The sequence below is a fragment of the Acinonyx jubatus genome, chromosome B2 (assembly GCF_027475565.1).
Source record: "Acinonyx jubatus isolate Ajub_Pintada_27869175 chromosome B2, VMU_Ajub_asm_v1.0, whole genome shotgun sequence".
Classification (NCBI taxonomy): Eukaryota; Metazoa; Chordata; class Mammalia; order Carnivora; family Felidae; genus Acinonyx; species Acinonyx jubatus.
In genome coordinates, this window is record NC_069385.1 from 74,052,339 (window position 1) to 74,068,253 (window position 15,915).

The window sequence follows — 15,915 nt, forward strand, 5'->3', positions numbered from 1 at the left end:
CAACTTGAAGTGTTGAATTGTGATGCCTCCAGCTGTGATTTTCTTTTTTAACACTACTCTGGCTGTTTGGGGTCTTTTCTGGTTCCATACAAATTTTAGAATTGTTTGTTCTAGCTCTGTGAAGAATGTTGGGGTTATTTTGGTAGGGATTGCATTGATAGAGTTGTGGTATATCCTCACTGGCTGGGCTTGCTGTACATGGAAACTTTCTCCCCCTTGTTGGAGTAGTAAGGTAGGCTTCTTTCTGTTGGCAGTGCGAGGTATTTCTCTTCATGTTGGGGTCTGCAATTAATGAGTGGTAGGCTGTGAGAGATCCCCTTTCTGACCTCCCAGCTTCATTTGAAGTGGTGTTTTCTTTATTCACTTTCATATTTCCCCCCCTTTATGATCTTTCTCTGACAACATTTCTGATAAATAGTCAGGTTTTCCATATTTAGTGGTTTTGCCTGTTGGTGCCAGAAAAGACCTTTCAACTTCCACATCAGAGAGAAAATACGTAACAGTTGAAAACCATCTAAGGCCACATTTGGGTAACAAAGTTAGGAGGGAGAGCTCTCAGGCATTTGTTATATAAAGTCTACACTTTATCAAGGTTATAAACACGGACAGTCATCTTGAAGCACTGAGCTAGTATCACTTTACTGGCTATATCATTTCTACAGAGTTTTGACATGCAACAGGTCCTCTGCACTTTTTTAATTGGGTTATTTGTTGTTTTGCTATTGAGTTGTATGAATTTTTTTTTTTTTTTAGTGTTTATTTTTTGAGAGAGAAAGAGCGTATGAGTGGGGGAGGTGCAGAGAGAGAGGGAGACACAGAATCCGAAGCAGGTTCCAGGCTCTGAGCTGTCAGCACAGAGCCCGATGTGGGGCTTGAACCCATGAACGGTGAGATCATGACCTGAGCCAAAGTCGGCCACTCAACCGACTGAGCTACCCAAGGTGCCCCTGAATTCTTTATTTATTTTAGATATTAATCTCATCAGATATATGGGTAGCAAATTTTTTTTGCATTCCATAGGTTGTCTCTTTACTTCATTGATAGTTCTTTATTACTTTTTAAATTACCACAACTGGCTTACATACACTTAACTTAGTATGTGACAGGCTATTCTAAGCACTTTTTTGATCTTATTTAATCATCATAATAACATTATGATTAGGTATTATTATTGCCACATTTTATAGAGGACCAGACAAGTCAGAGAGGGTATGTAATTTGCATTGTGTCATAGCCAGGATTTTAACCCAGACAGATAGACTCTAGAGTGTCATGTATTTTGTTACCAAACTTCATAGATCTTTCACTCCAAGTTCTGTTTCTTTTATTTTTCTCTTCCTATAACAGTAACAGATTTTCTTTTCTTTCCTTTTCTTTTTTTAAACAATACTGTTAAGTTTTACAGTGTGGTTTTATATTTGCTAGGACAAATTCTCACTCTTGGCCCTTCTTTCCCAAAGTTGGCATAGCTCTTTTTAAACCTTTATTTTCCCTATTCATTTTAGAATGAATATGTCAAATTTCTCAAAAGATTGAGCTGGAATTTTGAATGTAGTTTCTGTTTTGTTTATGTATTGTCACATAAACCATCCCTCAAATTTGTGGTTTAAATCAACAACAACATCTAATTTGCTTACAGAACTGTAATTTGGACAGGAGTTGGTCTGTGTTCACTGTGCATCAGCTAGGTATATGAAGGCAAGGGGCTAGAATAGTAATTTGTTGGCTTATTCATTCACATGTGTGACAGTTGATGCTTATCGTTGAGTGTGATCTTGGTGGGACTACAGCCCAGAACTTGTATATACAACCTTTACATGTGGCTTTTTTCCCCATCATGGTGCTGGCTTACAAAAGTGAGCATCCTGAGAAAGAGACCTTGTCAGAAGCCATATCCATTTTATGACCTACCTTTGGAAGTTAGGTAGTTGCATCTCTGCCCCATTCTTTTAGTTGAGGTGAATTATTAAAGCTAACCCCTATTTAAGGGGAAAGAAATTAAACTCCTGCTTTTTTTTTTTAAAGGAGGTTCCATGTCCAATGTGGGGTTTGAACTCATAACTGTGAGATCAAGAGCTGCATGCTCTACAGACCAAGCCAACCAGGTGCCCCTAAACTCCTGCTTTTTTATGTGAAGAGTGTCAGAGAATTTGCAGTCGTATTTAATGCCACCACAGTGTTACTTAATTTGTAACTTAATATGGATAGAATTGATATCTTTACTGTTTTTAAAGTTTTCATCCATGAACATCAATAATCTCTACATTTAGATCTGCTCTTAATGTCTTTTTTTTTTTTTTGAGAGAGAGAGAGAGAGAGCTAGTATGAGTGGGAGAGGGACAGAGGAAGAGGGAGAGAGAATCTCAAGCAGGCTGACAGGCTTCACACCCAGCTCTGAGCCTGACGTGGAGTGGGGTCTCCATTTCCATCTTAGGACCCTGAGATGATGACCTGAGCCTAAATCAGTCACCCAACCAACTGAGCTACCTAAGTGCTGCTGCTCTTTTTAATCGCCTTTTTTTTTTTCATTTTAAAAATCTTATTATGGATAATTTTAAACATATATAAGTAAAAATAGAATTATATAATGAAGCCTCTTAGAAACCATTGTCACCCAGCTTAAAAAATTATGAGCTCAAAGTCAAATATCTCCCCCATAATTATTTTAAAGCAAATCCCACATATTTTATTTATAAACATTAAACATTTCAGTATGTATCTCTAATAGACAAGAGTCCTTTTTTCTTACATAACCACAATACCACATCACATTAAAAAAAAATAGTTTCTTAACGTCATCAAATATCCACTAAATGTTCAGATTTCCCTGAATTTGTTAGAATTTCCCTCCAACATTTTATGAAAAAAAAAAAACTTTAAGCATACAGCAATGTTGGAATTTACAATAAATGACCAGTTATGTACTGCCTAGATTTTACCATTATTAATATTTTACTATATTTTCACATACTTTACCATGTTTTTGTCTGTTACTCTATCCATAATGAATCTTATTTGTAAACAACTTTTTACAGTTAGTCAAATCAAGATCCAAGTATGATCTTTTGATCTGAAAGCTACCTCCCCTTCACATACAGCCTACTTTGTTTTAATCTTGCAATTTATTTGTTTAAGAAACTGGGCCATATGTTTTTGGAGTTTTTTATAGTTTAGCTTTTGTTGTTTATATCCCTGTAGTGTTGTTGGGTATATTCCTTTCCCTCTCTGTTGTCTGTAAACTAGTGGTTAGGTCAAGAGGCATCACTGTTTAGATTTTTTTTTTCTCCTTTAGTCTGTGATGATATAGATTTAAAGGTAATGAGCTATTTAAAAACATGCCCTTCTTATGATGTATTATTATTCATTATGATACACTGCTAGTTTTAGTTAATATTTTACTTAATACTTCATAAATTAAAATAGACCTAATGTTCATCTTATATTGTCTTTATCTGATTTGGGAATTAAAATTATATTAATCCTTCTAAATTACCAGCTTTTTCTAATTTTTTCTTTCCTGAAGCCATCTGTATAGGATAGGGATTATCTCATTAAAGTTTGGTAAAACCATTTGGGTCAGGACCTTTTTTTTTTTTCCTTCAGCCAGATCTCTGATTACTGTTTTAATTTCTGTAATGATAGTTGGTCTATATAAGTTACCTAGTTCTTCACATAATAATTTCTAGCATTTTTGTCTTTTTCTAGAAATTTATGCCCTGCAGGTTATCCAGGTTATGAACATAATTATTCATAGTTTCATTTTTCTTTTCAGTTTTACCTGTGATTATTTCTTTTTTATTCTATACTTTATATATTTTGTATTTTCTCTTTTTCTTTTATTTTTTGGTCTTGCTAAAACTGTCTTTTTTATTGACTTTGGTTTTGAAAGTTTCCAAGCATACATAGAAAAAAAAGAGAGTCCAAGGAACTTCCAAGCACTCCTCACACAGGTTCAATAACCAGCAATATCTTGCATTTTTAGAAAAAAAAATCTGAACTTTCCCCATTTAAAAAATCACTTCCACACAAAACCATAACCTTAAAAAATTAATAGTGGTTAATATCTAATAACAAGTCTGTAATCAAATTTTCCTAATTGTATAAAAATTTATAGTATACTATACAAATCAGGATCTAAAATAGATCCACTCATTGTAGATCTACATCTACATCTCTTAAGCTTTTATAAATCTCTTATAATTTAAAACAAGAGTTGGCACAGTTTTTCTGTAAAGTGTCAGATAGTAAATATTTTAGACTTTTGGGCTGCATCAGGTCTCTGTCCCATATTCATTTTTTTTTAAGAACCTTTAAAAAAATGTAAAAACTTCTCATAGCTTGAGAGCCATACCAAGGTGGGTGGCATTTGGCCCACATGCCATAGTTTGTCAACCTGGATATAGAACACTCTTCATTACCTACTTCTTTCTCCTCTCCCCACCATTGACTTGTTGAAGAAACTGGGTCATTTTTTCACTTTTGCTAATAGTTTCCTCGTGGTGTCTTGGTTTGTTTTTTGTTTTGATTTTTGTTTTATGTCTTCACCTGCAATTTTTTTTTTGGAGACAAGGTGTTAGATTTATAAGTTCAATCATATTTAGATTTTTTTTGTGTGTGTGCAGAATGCTTTGGTGATGTTATGTACATCTTATGTCACCTGAGAGGATAATTCCACATCAGATGGAGTTGCCTCACTTTTTGTGGAATTGGGTAGTGACAGCTAATACTTTGCCCAACAAACCTTCTCTTTGGGTTTTTATCACTTATTCCCTGAATGAGTTACTTCATTATAGGTTGCAACATGATGAGTTACTTCATTATAGGTTGCAACATGATGATTTTCTCATATTTTTTATTCTGTGTATATTTTAAAATTTGAATTCTTTTTTTTTTCCCGTCTAGAATTGCTTTACTTCATCTGTTAGGTTTATTTAGTTACAATTTAGTACAGCTCAAATTGGAAAAGTAGGATAAATACTTACTCTTGTAGTTTAATTATCAATTAAAAATCTTTTTTAATGTTTATTTTTGAGAGAGAGAGAGAGGGAGGGGCAGACACACACACACACACACACACACACACACACACACACACACATATATTCTGAAGCAGGCTCCAGGCTTTGAGCTGTCACCCCAGAGCTCCAAGTGGGGCCTGAACTCACCAACTGTGAGATCATGACCTGAGCTGAAGTCGGATGCTTAACCAACTGAGCCACCCAGGAACCCGTAATTATCACTGTTTTAAGTTATAATTGGTGCCCTAGTAATCTCCACTAGTTTCCAGTTAGAGGTTTACTTATTTTATTAATTTTTCAAAAACCTAGCTTGTATTTTGTTATTTTTCTTGTCATTGTTGTCTATTGATTTTGATTCCTTTCTTTATTATTTTCTTCCTTTTTCTGTGTTTGGATCCTGATTTTTCCCCAACTTTCTGAGTGTTTAGCTTGTTGGTTTTAACATTTGTCTCTGATTAGTGCAGGATTTCTCAACCTGAGCACTTCTGATAATTTGGGTTAGATAATTTTTTGTTGTTGGGGGACTGGCATGTGCATTGTAGGATATTTAGCCGGAGCGTTGGCCTCTAGCCATTTGATGTCAATAGTGTACTTTCCTTTCCCCTCTCCCCACAGTTGTGACTATCAGAAATATACTGCCAAATGTCCCCTGGAGGACAAAACACTCTTCGTTGAGAACCACAGGGGTAATGCATTTAAAGATACAGATTTTGGGGACACCTGGGTGGCTCAATTGGTTGAGTGTCTGACTTTGGCTCTGGTCATGATCTCTCAGTTTGTGAGTTCGAGTTCCTGAACAGGACTGCTGCTGTTGGCGCAGAGCCCGCTTGGGATCCTCTGTCTCCCTCTCTCTCTGCCTCTCCCCTGCTCATGCTCTCTCTTTCTCAAAAAAATAAAAATAAAGATACAGATTTTTTTCTTAAATAATACCATAGTTATTGCTTGCCTTAGTTACAGTCCATACATTGTCTTTCAGTCTGAGTACGGGTCTATAATTCCTAATCTGTAATTTTGAAATCAGAAGGCTCTGAAGAAGTAACTTTTCTCCTAGATTTGACTGACACCAATTACATTTGATGACAAAACCTGACCTGAATAGACATGAGACTATTTATAGTATTTATTTCTGATTTACTTATTTCTTATAGTTCATATATTTTGCTGCAGAGGTATTAATATTTGGTTATGGAGTATTGCATTAGATCTCACTGGAGGTGTTAAATTATATATGAAATATGTACTGTTCAAAACCTAAAAATTCTGAATTCTGAGTCATGTCTGTCTTGGTCAGAATGATTTTTGGTAAGCAGCTGTGGACAAGAATTTCATAATTTCCTCTTTGAAATACCTCTAACGGGTGCCTTGGGTGGCTCAGTGGGTTAAGTGTCCAACTTCAGCTCAGGTCATGGTCTCATGAGTTTGAGCCCTGCATTGGGCTCTGCCCTGACAGCTCAGAGCCTGGAGCCTGCTTTGGATCTGTGTCTCCCTCTCTTTCTGCCCCTCCCCTCCATCTCTCTATCTCTCTGTCTCTCTGTCTCTGTCTCTCAAAAATAAATAAACTTAAAAAAAATTTAGAAATATCTCTATAATTTGGGTTAGTTTCCAAGCATAGGGTTTTTTTTGTTTTTGTTTTTTTAAAGCTTGATGTCAGGTATGCTATTTTGGTTAGAGTGAAGCTTTGGATAAAGGAATGGGAAGAGGGGTGCCTGGCTGGCTCAGTCAGTAGAGCATGTGAGTCTTGATCTCAGGGCTGTGAGTTCAAGTTCCATGTTGGGTGTAGAGATTACTTTAAAAAAAAAGGGGGGGGGCACCTGAGTGGCTCAGTTCATTAAGCGTCCGACTTCAGCTCAGGTCATGATCTCACTGTTCACGAATTTGAGCCCCGCATTGGGGTCTCCACTGTCAGCACAGAGCCCACTTTGGGTCCTCTGTCTCCCTCTCTCTCTGCCCTTCCCCTGCTCGTTCACATACACAAACTCACTCTCTCTCAAAAATAAATAAACCTTAAAAAAAAAAAAGGAATGGGAAGCTGTAAGAGTAGAAAGGTGAACTGGGGCCAGACTGAAAGGGACCATACAAGTTTAAGGGGTTTTTATTTTGTTCTGCAGCCAACATTAAGACCAGGCAATTCATTTGGTTTGGTGGCTGAGTCTTTGTTTCAGAGCTTTTATATTTACTTGGCCACTGTGTGTTAATAGGTAAGCACCCTCTAATCATCCGTCTTCACTTCTTACTACTTGGTGCTGTATATTTCCCAGTTCTGAGCTCCCAGGTCTTCTGTAATCTTTTGTATTCCATACTGTACTTGGGACATTGTTCCCAGTCAGAGAACTGGGATGGATGTGGAACTCAATTGTGTGCTTGGTTACAATCAGATTACAATCCTCTACTACCTGTTGTCCAGTGCCTGAAAGTTACTGCATATGTTTTGTCCTATTTTATAGTTGTTTATGGTTTGAAGGTAAGTCTGGTACCAATCATTCTGACAAGGAAGCAGAAGTCTCTTACTCCTTTGAAACATATGCCATTTGTCTGTTTTCTCATTGATACCAATCTCCAGGTCATTTGTGTTCGTTTATAGATGACTTTGGTTTGTGGGTTATAAACTTTCTCTCCATTTTAAATCTTATCATCATTCTAGGTGACTTCAGTGCTTGTGTGAATAACCAACCAAATAGTCTTTCTTGAGGTGATTCCTTTTCAGCCTTCCACTTGGATCAACATACAGTGGCCCTTATTATCACCAGAAAGAGCTTTACCTCCAAAATCTTAAAAAACAAGTATCCTTCTTGCTGACCATTGTCTACTTCTTTCATTCAGTCAGTCACATTGTACCTGCTCCTTGACTTCTCAGCCCCCTGACTCCTTTGTTTTCTTCCTATCTGTTATTTCACTTCTCTTGTTGCTTTCCTATGCAGTTTAGAGTTGGTCTAGCTTAGAATCCATGGTTCATCACTTCAACCACTCTCTTACCAGAATCCTTAACTCCTTTCTATGCACTCACCTGACAAAATTCAAATCTTGGATCAATGATGCTGCTTGCTTTTTTAGTGTTTATATCTTGGTCACTGAATGCTAAGAGAAAGTCCCAAATCTGTAAATTTAACTCTTCAACTTCAGTATTGTCCAGCAGTTCCTCAGAATACCCTTTTCTTTACTTTTCCTGAGCAGCTGTTTCAGAACTTCCCCAATCTGCTAGAACTTATCTTGCAACCTTTGCCTTTTCTCTGAGCATCTCCTATTTCACTTGAAGGCCACTATATTTTAATCCTCACTACTGAATTGACGGGTTTAACTGCATTCCCATCCATCTGTTCTTTGTCTCTAGTATTTGGGAAGAGATATCTCCCCCTCTTATTACTATTCTATTTAGGCTCTGAATCCCAACTACTGCTGTCTTCACTAGGATGTTATTCAATTAGTTCTTCTCTCCTTTTTTTTTTCTCTTTTCTTCTGCTATCCTGTCAACATTTAAATATGATTAGGTTTTACTAAACATTTTCACTCATTATCTTCCTCCAGCCACCACCTTAGCCCGTCATTCCTTTAAAAAGTGAATTCACCACATTTACCAACTTTACTTTTTTACTTCCATTTCACTCTGTAATCCACTGTGGTCCTTTGCCATTCTACTAAGATTGCTTTTGCCAGTTCATCAGTGCCTTTTTTTGTTGCTAAAACTTCTCAGTTGCTAAACTGTCTTTTACTTAATTTTACAAATATTTGATCATGTTAACTACTTTGTCCCTGTTGATTGATTGATTGATTTTTTTGCCTTGACAGCTTTTATGACTTGATCCTTGGTTTTCTTCCCAGCTCTTCTAATTCCTTTATAAATTTATCTGGCTCTGCTTATTTCTTAAACGTCTCTCTTCTTTTTTCATTCTGTAGCTTTTCCTTTGGTCATTGCATTTATTCCCATGACTTCAGTGACCTTTATGTGATAATCCCCAAAATCTTTTCCTTAGCCCATATTCTCTGCAGAGATTTAAACTACCCAATATTTAACTGCTCGTGAAGCATCTCGGCTTGCCATGTTTTAAGACACTTGAAATTTAGCATGTCCAAAGAGAACTGATTTTTTTACCTATTCCTTCAGCTCACATAATCAACAACTCAGTCCTCTTAATTCTTCCTCTTAGGTGTTGCAGAACAATCAGCTTTTTATCTCTGTATTGGCTATCCTTTTATTCCTGTGGATTACTGCAGCTTTCTAATTAGCCTGCATGTTTCCAGTTTAGGCTGCTATCTCTATACTGCAGCCAGAGTGGTTTTTTGATTATAGAGTCTAGTGATACCACTCTCCTTCGTAAAACTTTGAAAATTCCTAAAATCTTCTTAAAACTCTTCATTGTCTCCTAGATATTACTTGTGGTAGATGACAGAAACTAAACTCACACTAGGTTTGGCAAAGAGTGGAATCCTTGGAAGTTTTTGTAAGTGCAGAAAGAACTGGAGTTGTAGTAGCTAGGCTTCAGAGACACGTAGAACTGGAATTTAAAATGCAACCAATACTTTCTTCACTTCCCTTTTTCTCTTTCTGTGGCCTGGCTTCACTCTCCTCTCACCACTACATAGTGATTTGTGGACTGAAGAACTAGCACCACAGTTTGTACCTTATACAGTTATCAATTAATAGACATAATGTGGTAATTGGGATTTGAACTGTGTTGTTGGGGGACTGGTGTTTCACAAAATTGTGCTAACAAAAATTTGTGCATATCAGGACTGTGCAGTATGAGGACTGCCTGTATTGAGACATGTTAAGATGCCTTATTTTATGACTCCATATCATCTGGCTTCTGTTTCTTTTTTTTTTTTTTTCTTTTTAATGTTTATTTTTGAGACACAGAGAGCATGAGCAGGGGAGGGGCAGAGAGAGACGGGGACGGAGGATCCTAAGAGGACTCTGTGCTGACAGCGGCAAGCCTGATATGGGGCTTGAAGTCATGAACCATGAGATCATGACCTGAGCTGAAGTGGGACTCTAAACTGACAGCCACCCAGACACCCCTGTTTTGTTTTGTTTTGTTTTGTTTTGTTTTGTTTTGTTTTAAGATTCATCTTAAAGCCACTTTGTCCTTGGAGCTATGCTCAAATCTTAGTTCATGTGGTTTTCCCAAGTTTGAATTCCCCTGTCTCTTTCCAAGTCCCTCATTTCTCTACCCTATTCTTTTCTGTTGGGTTTCTGCTACTCACTCTTTTAAGCTTTTCCATAGATACTGCTTTCTTTGAAAAAAGCTTTTTTGTCCTTTTAAATTTGGGTTATATATTCTGCCTGAGGTGTTCCCATATCATGTATGCTTTCTCTTGTCATAATATAGAACACATGATCACACTGTATTGTGCTCATTTACTTACCTGTTACATCTACTAGATCATGTTTTCCATGCATGTAAAGATCATGGCAGTGCTGTTCCCAGTTGTCTCCCTAGAGTGTAGTACTGGGTAGCACAAAATATTAGTCAGTCAGTAAAGTTTTTTTTGATTTAATGAAAAATAATCAGAATTTTGATGGTGTATTAATACTACCAATATTATTGGAAGGTCTTTTGGAAAAATATAGACTAGTCAAACCTAGGTACCAAATTACAAAATACTGAAAATTTATACTTTCATATACTTTAAATGAAATGTACATTTGATAGCATGCATTCTGTGATCCTTAGAGTTAAATAAATATATCAGAGACATGACAATTGGAGATTTGTCTTCAGTCTCATATGGTAGGTGCTTAATAAATACTTGTTGAATCATTGAAGGAATAACTTAAATTTTATACTTTTGTTTGGTTGTAATAATTATTTTCATTTATTTCTAAGGTATCTTCATGTTTTAATGATCTTCTGGTCATTTGTTGCTGGAGTTGTTACCTTCTATTGCTCATTGGGACCAGATTCTCTCTTACCAAATATATTCTTCACAATAAAATACAAACCCAAGGTAAAATTTTTGTGTTCTTATTTTTGAAAGAGTCAGCATGTATTATCTGTGCTGTTTAATATTATTATTGAAAGCATGTTAAAGCAGTGATTTAAAAAATCCATCTGGTATTATTTAATAGTGGAAGACATAAGAACATATTCAAAATGAAATTTATGTGTATATTTTTGAAGGTATATAGTTCTACAGGGAGCTATGAAAAGAAAATACAAAATTCTCAAAAAGTTGAGATCCATAATTTTATTTTATTTTTTAATGTTATTTATTTTTGAGAGTGTGAGAGAGTGTGAGCAGGAGAGGGGCAGAGAGAGAGGGAGACACAGAAACCAAAGCAGGCTCCAAGCTCTGAGCTGTCAGCACAGTTCACGAACTCATGAATGTGAGATCATGACCTGAGCTGAAGTTGGACACTTAACCTACTGAGCAACCCAGGTGCCCTGAGATCCATAATTTTAGAGTGTCCTCTAACTGCATATTAACCATGAAGACAATAAATTAAGACAGAGGTTCCCAGATTGGTTGTATAGTAGAATCACCTGAGGAATCTTTAAAATAGAGATTCCTAGGCCTTCCCACCAGATTTTGATGGAATAGTTCTTGGTTAGGACCTCATAGTCAGTATTTGTTAAAGGCTTTCCAGGTGATTCTGAGGCACAGACACAATTAGGGAACTCTGGATTAAATGATCTAACCCTGTTAATTTCCTAAATCTCTTTTTGCTCCATAAAAAGAGACAGAAATAATTAGGAAGTTTGCTTAACCAAAATAATTTGTGTATCTGAAATTTCATTAGGGTGGTAGTGTACTGAATCTATGTCGAGTAGGCAAAGTCACTAGTATGTAGATATCTTGAAGTCTCACTTAATAATTCTTCAAGTTAATTCGGTCCCTCTTTTTAGATTTGTTGGTATTTCTACTAAGAAAAAAACACAGAGGAAGGGGGTGCCTCATATTTGAATGATTATTTATTTTGAGAGAAAAAGACAGCATGTGCACATGTGTGCATGAGTGGGGGAGGGTCAGAAAGGTAATCTCAAGCAGGCTCCCCATGCTCAGTGTGGAGCTAGACACGAGGCTTGATCCCATGATCATGAGATCATGACCTGAGCCGAAACCAAGAATGGGACACTTAACTGACTGAGCCACCCAAACACCCCCAGTGATGCCCCATATTTTGTCAGGAACATTACTTCTCTTTCTCCTAATTGAAGTTAAGGTTTTAGAGAAATAAAAAATAGTTTTTTCTTACATTTTTTCAGTAGAGTATCATTTTCAAATATAGATCGATTTTTCTTTTTTTAATAAGTGAAAATAACAACTGTCCTTAATTTTAAGCTTGGAAATTTGGCTTAGGTATTATAATGCATTTCATCAGGTATTTTTTCTCTTTGATTTGGCAGTTTAATTTAGCCAGCAGTATTTATTACAAGGAATGATTTCAGTGTTACAGCATACAAGTGATAATTTTTTTAAAAATTTGCTGAATTTATACATTGATAAGCTTTTGAAAAGATTATTCTCTTTAGTAAAGATTAAGTGTAAAGTAAAGGCAAATCTCTCCCCTTCCTCATTTCCCTTTTTTAGCAGTTAGGACTTCAAGAATTATTTCCTCAAGGTCGTAGCTGTGCTGTTTGTGGTAAAGTGAAATGTAAACGACATAGGTAAGTTAAACATTTTTTATGTGTTGATCCTTCCAATTACCTTTTGGATTTCAAGCATTTTAATTGTATGATTTTCTTTAGGCCTTCCTTACTACTTGAAAACTACCAGCCATGGCTAGATTTGAAAATTTCTTCCAAGGTTGATGCATCTCTCTCAGAGGTAACAGATTTATTTAATATTGTCAAATATACTCAAGCGGAAAATATGAAATACTATGGAAACTTTAGTCAAGGAACATCTTAATATATGCCACCTAATCAATTCTTGACTAGATAGTTGGTTATTATGAAATATGCAACTCAAATGGTAAGTTAGAAATGTTTTTGGATCCTATGTCTAATTTAAATGGACATTTTAGCCAAAGAAGGCACTGTTTTACCTAGATATTGCTTAACTTTATAACAATAGTCATCTTTATGGTAAGACAATACTATTTTGTAATTCCAAAAGGAGACATGAGCTATAAGGAGCAAGTCTGTCCTGCTGAATTATGATCCCAGTTTTGACACTGGCTGAAGGGTAGAGTGGAGGACAGGATACTTGTCACGGTTTCCACATAATGTAGGAATAAAATGCTCCCTTTTCTTTGTTGCAGTCACATTTTATATGTACCTTTTGGGTAACATATATTTTAGTTATTTCTTTTAGAGACTTTTTTTCCCCATTGATCTGAGAAAACAGTCAAGTCCTTGAAGGCAGAGAGTAGGGTCCCATTTGTTCCCAGCACTAACCATAGTGCCAGATATTTTGTTGGTAGTTGATAGATATGTACTGAATTAAGTTGAATGCTAATTAGTTGAAGAATAGCATTAGGCTCCTGAATCCTACCTAATTATCTTCTTTTCCCATTTGTATCCTTCGGCTACATAAATGCCAAACTGTTGGCACTTTTCTTTTTCATTTCTTCTGTAAGTCCTTTTTCATCTTCAAGATTCCTTGATTTAGGACTATGCTATCTAGTATGGTTGCCACTAGCCACATGTGGCTGTTAATAAACAACTTGGAATGTATTAGCCCAAATTGAGATGTGATTTTGAGGATTTAGTAAGAAAAAAGGAAGGTAAAGTATCCTATTATATGTTTTATTGATTACATGTTGAAATGATAATATTTTAGATATATATTGGTTTAAATAAAATATATTGTAAAATCAATTTCACCTGTTTCTTTTTACTTTTTAAAAAGTGTAGGTACTAGAAAATTTAAGACTACATATGTGGCTCACATTACATTTTTATTGGAGAGTGCTGATTTGATGAGGTCTGCTCAAGATAAGACCTCTAATAAGAGTATTATGTGTCTTTGGCACTTCATTAATTTCTTAAAAAAAAAAAAAAAGAAAGAAAGAAAGAACTTAAGGGAAGCTCCTGGCTGACTGCCTGGCACTTATTGGTGTTCAGTAAATGTAAGCTCCAACATTTAAAAACATTTTTTGAGATTTTACTATAGGCAGGAACTGGACTTGGCTCCAGGAATAGAAGGAGAAATAAGATATGGTCACTTTCTTCTAAGAATTTCAATCTAGGAGGGGAGGTAGGCATATAAACAGGTACATACAATATAATGTAAATGCAGGCAATAATGGAAGAAATGTGCAATGTATATTATTAGTACAGAGGAAGAAATGAATAACTGTTGAGAGGGGCAACCAGAAAGTATAACTAGAAGTTATACTTCTATACTTCTATAACTGATAGTGTGTGGAAAAAGGTATTTCATGGTTTAGGAAGAGCTTTTGAAAGGAAAGAGAGGCCTTGAAACAAGGTGTTCAGTAAGCTGGAGGGCAAAATGTGAGGGAGGATGTGGGCAGTGAAGATACTTTATTGTAGCAGCTAATATTTATTGGTTATTGCTCTGTATTAGGCATAATACTAATTACTTACATTATTTTCTGAAATCACACAACCTATAAAATAGGTGCTATTATTGATGAATTTACCAGAACTGGACTTTAGAGGGTTTTAATAATTTTCTCAAGTTCATAGCTGCTTGGTAACAGAACTCACTCTAAAACCCGAGTCTGGCTTAGTTCTTAACCAGTTTATATTTATTTATTTTTTAATTTTCTTTTTAATGTTTATTTATTTTTGAGACAATGCGAGAGACAGAGTGCAAGTGGCGGAGGGGCAGACAGAGGAAGACACAGAATCTGAAACAGGCTCCAGGCTCTGAGCTGTCAGCACAGAGCCTGACGTGGGGCTCAAACTCACGAACCATGAGATCATGACCTGAGCCAAAGTAGGACGCTTAACCGACTGAGCCACTCAGGCGCCCCTTAACCAGTTCTTATATGGCCCTTTAGAAATCAGATCATCAAAAGACTAAAAGGACTTTGCTGAAGGAGTGTAATTGATCATGGAAGCCAGTGATTTTTGAACTGTGTAACTGGAGTTTTCAGATGTGACTCATAGGATGTAGTGGGAGGTGAAAAGAAAGTAATGGTCACAGCTGCTGGCAGACATCTTTCTCCCACCCCTTTAAAATTAGTGCAGCTCCACTTTTCTTACTTTGATATATTGTGGTTTGAGAAATTGAAGGTTTATACGGGTGGGGGGGATAATATGTTCAAATATATGTTTTAGGTTACTCTAACAGCTTTGTGGTGGGTAGAAGGGAGCTAGCTTGGAAGGAGACTAGTTTAGAGGCTGTTGCTACAATTTAGGAGTGAGAAAATAAGGACTGATCAATGGAGCTGTAGAAGAGAGCTACTCAGGATGTAAAATCAATAGTAATTAGTGATTGGAATTGGGAAATAAAATAAGACCAGATGTTTAATGGCAGACTTTCTAGTTTCTGTGTCATATCCCTGCTTATATGTATTTTATTTTCCCACTTGATAATCACCAGTGCTTAGTTTTTCTAATTAAAAAAATCAAATCTTGCCTTAATATTTAGAGAATCTGTAACCTTTCTTATTGCTGCCAGAGAAGGAATATAGGCATATAGTCAGATTAGATATATTGTTTCATTCTCTCCTTACTGCTTTTAAAAGTTACTGCCCACTGTTGCAAGTCTTTATTATTTTTTATTATTTTTTAAAACTTTTGGTTCTACATTTGCAATAGACACATTAAAAAAATGTTTATTTGAGAGAGAGAGAGAGCATGAGCAGGGGAGGGTCAGGTGGTGGGGGGGACATAGGATCTGGAGCAGGCTCTGTGCTACTAGCAGTGAGCCCAATGTGGGGCTTAAACTTAGGAACCATATGATCATGACCTGAGCTGAAGTTGGATGCTCAACTGACTGAGCCACCCAGTCACCCCGTTGCAGGTCTTTTTAAAAATTAACATAC

The 15,915-nt window shown here is 36.1% G+C and overlaps 1 protein-coding gene across 6 annotated transcripts in view; it reads left to right on the top strand.

Moving 5' to 3' along the window:
- The window catches only part of SNX14 (sorting nexin 14), an 84,336-nt gene that overhangs the window by 7,596 nt on the left and 60,825 nt on the right, over positions 1 to 15,915 (top strand). For 3 of the 6 annotated variants that reach the window (XM_027057304.2, XM_027057308.2, XM_027057310.1), the window contains exons 2-4: positions 10,841 to 10,961; positions 12,546 to 12,622; positions 12,704 to 12,782. In XM_027057304.2, coding sequence (XP_026913105.1) covers positions 10,841 to 10,961; positions 12,546 to 12,622; positions 12,704 to 12,782 — 277 coding nt within the window. Of the gene's footprint in view, positions 1 to 10,840; positions 10,962 to 12,545; positions 12,623 to 12,703; positions 12,783 to 15,915 lie in introns of those variants that run through there. The other 3 variants (XM_027057309.2, XM_027057311.1, XM_053222492.1) reach the window with 2 other exon arrangements.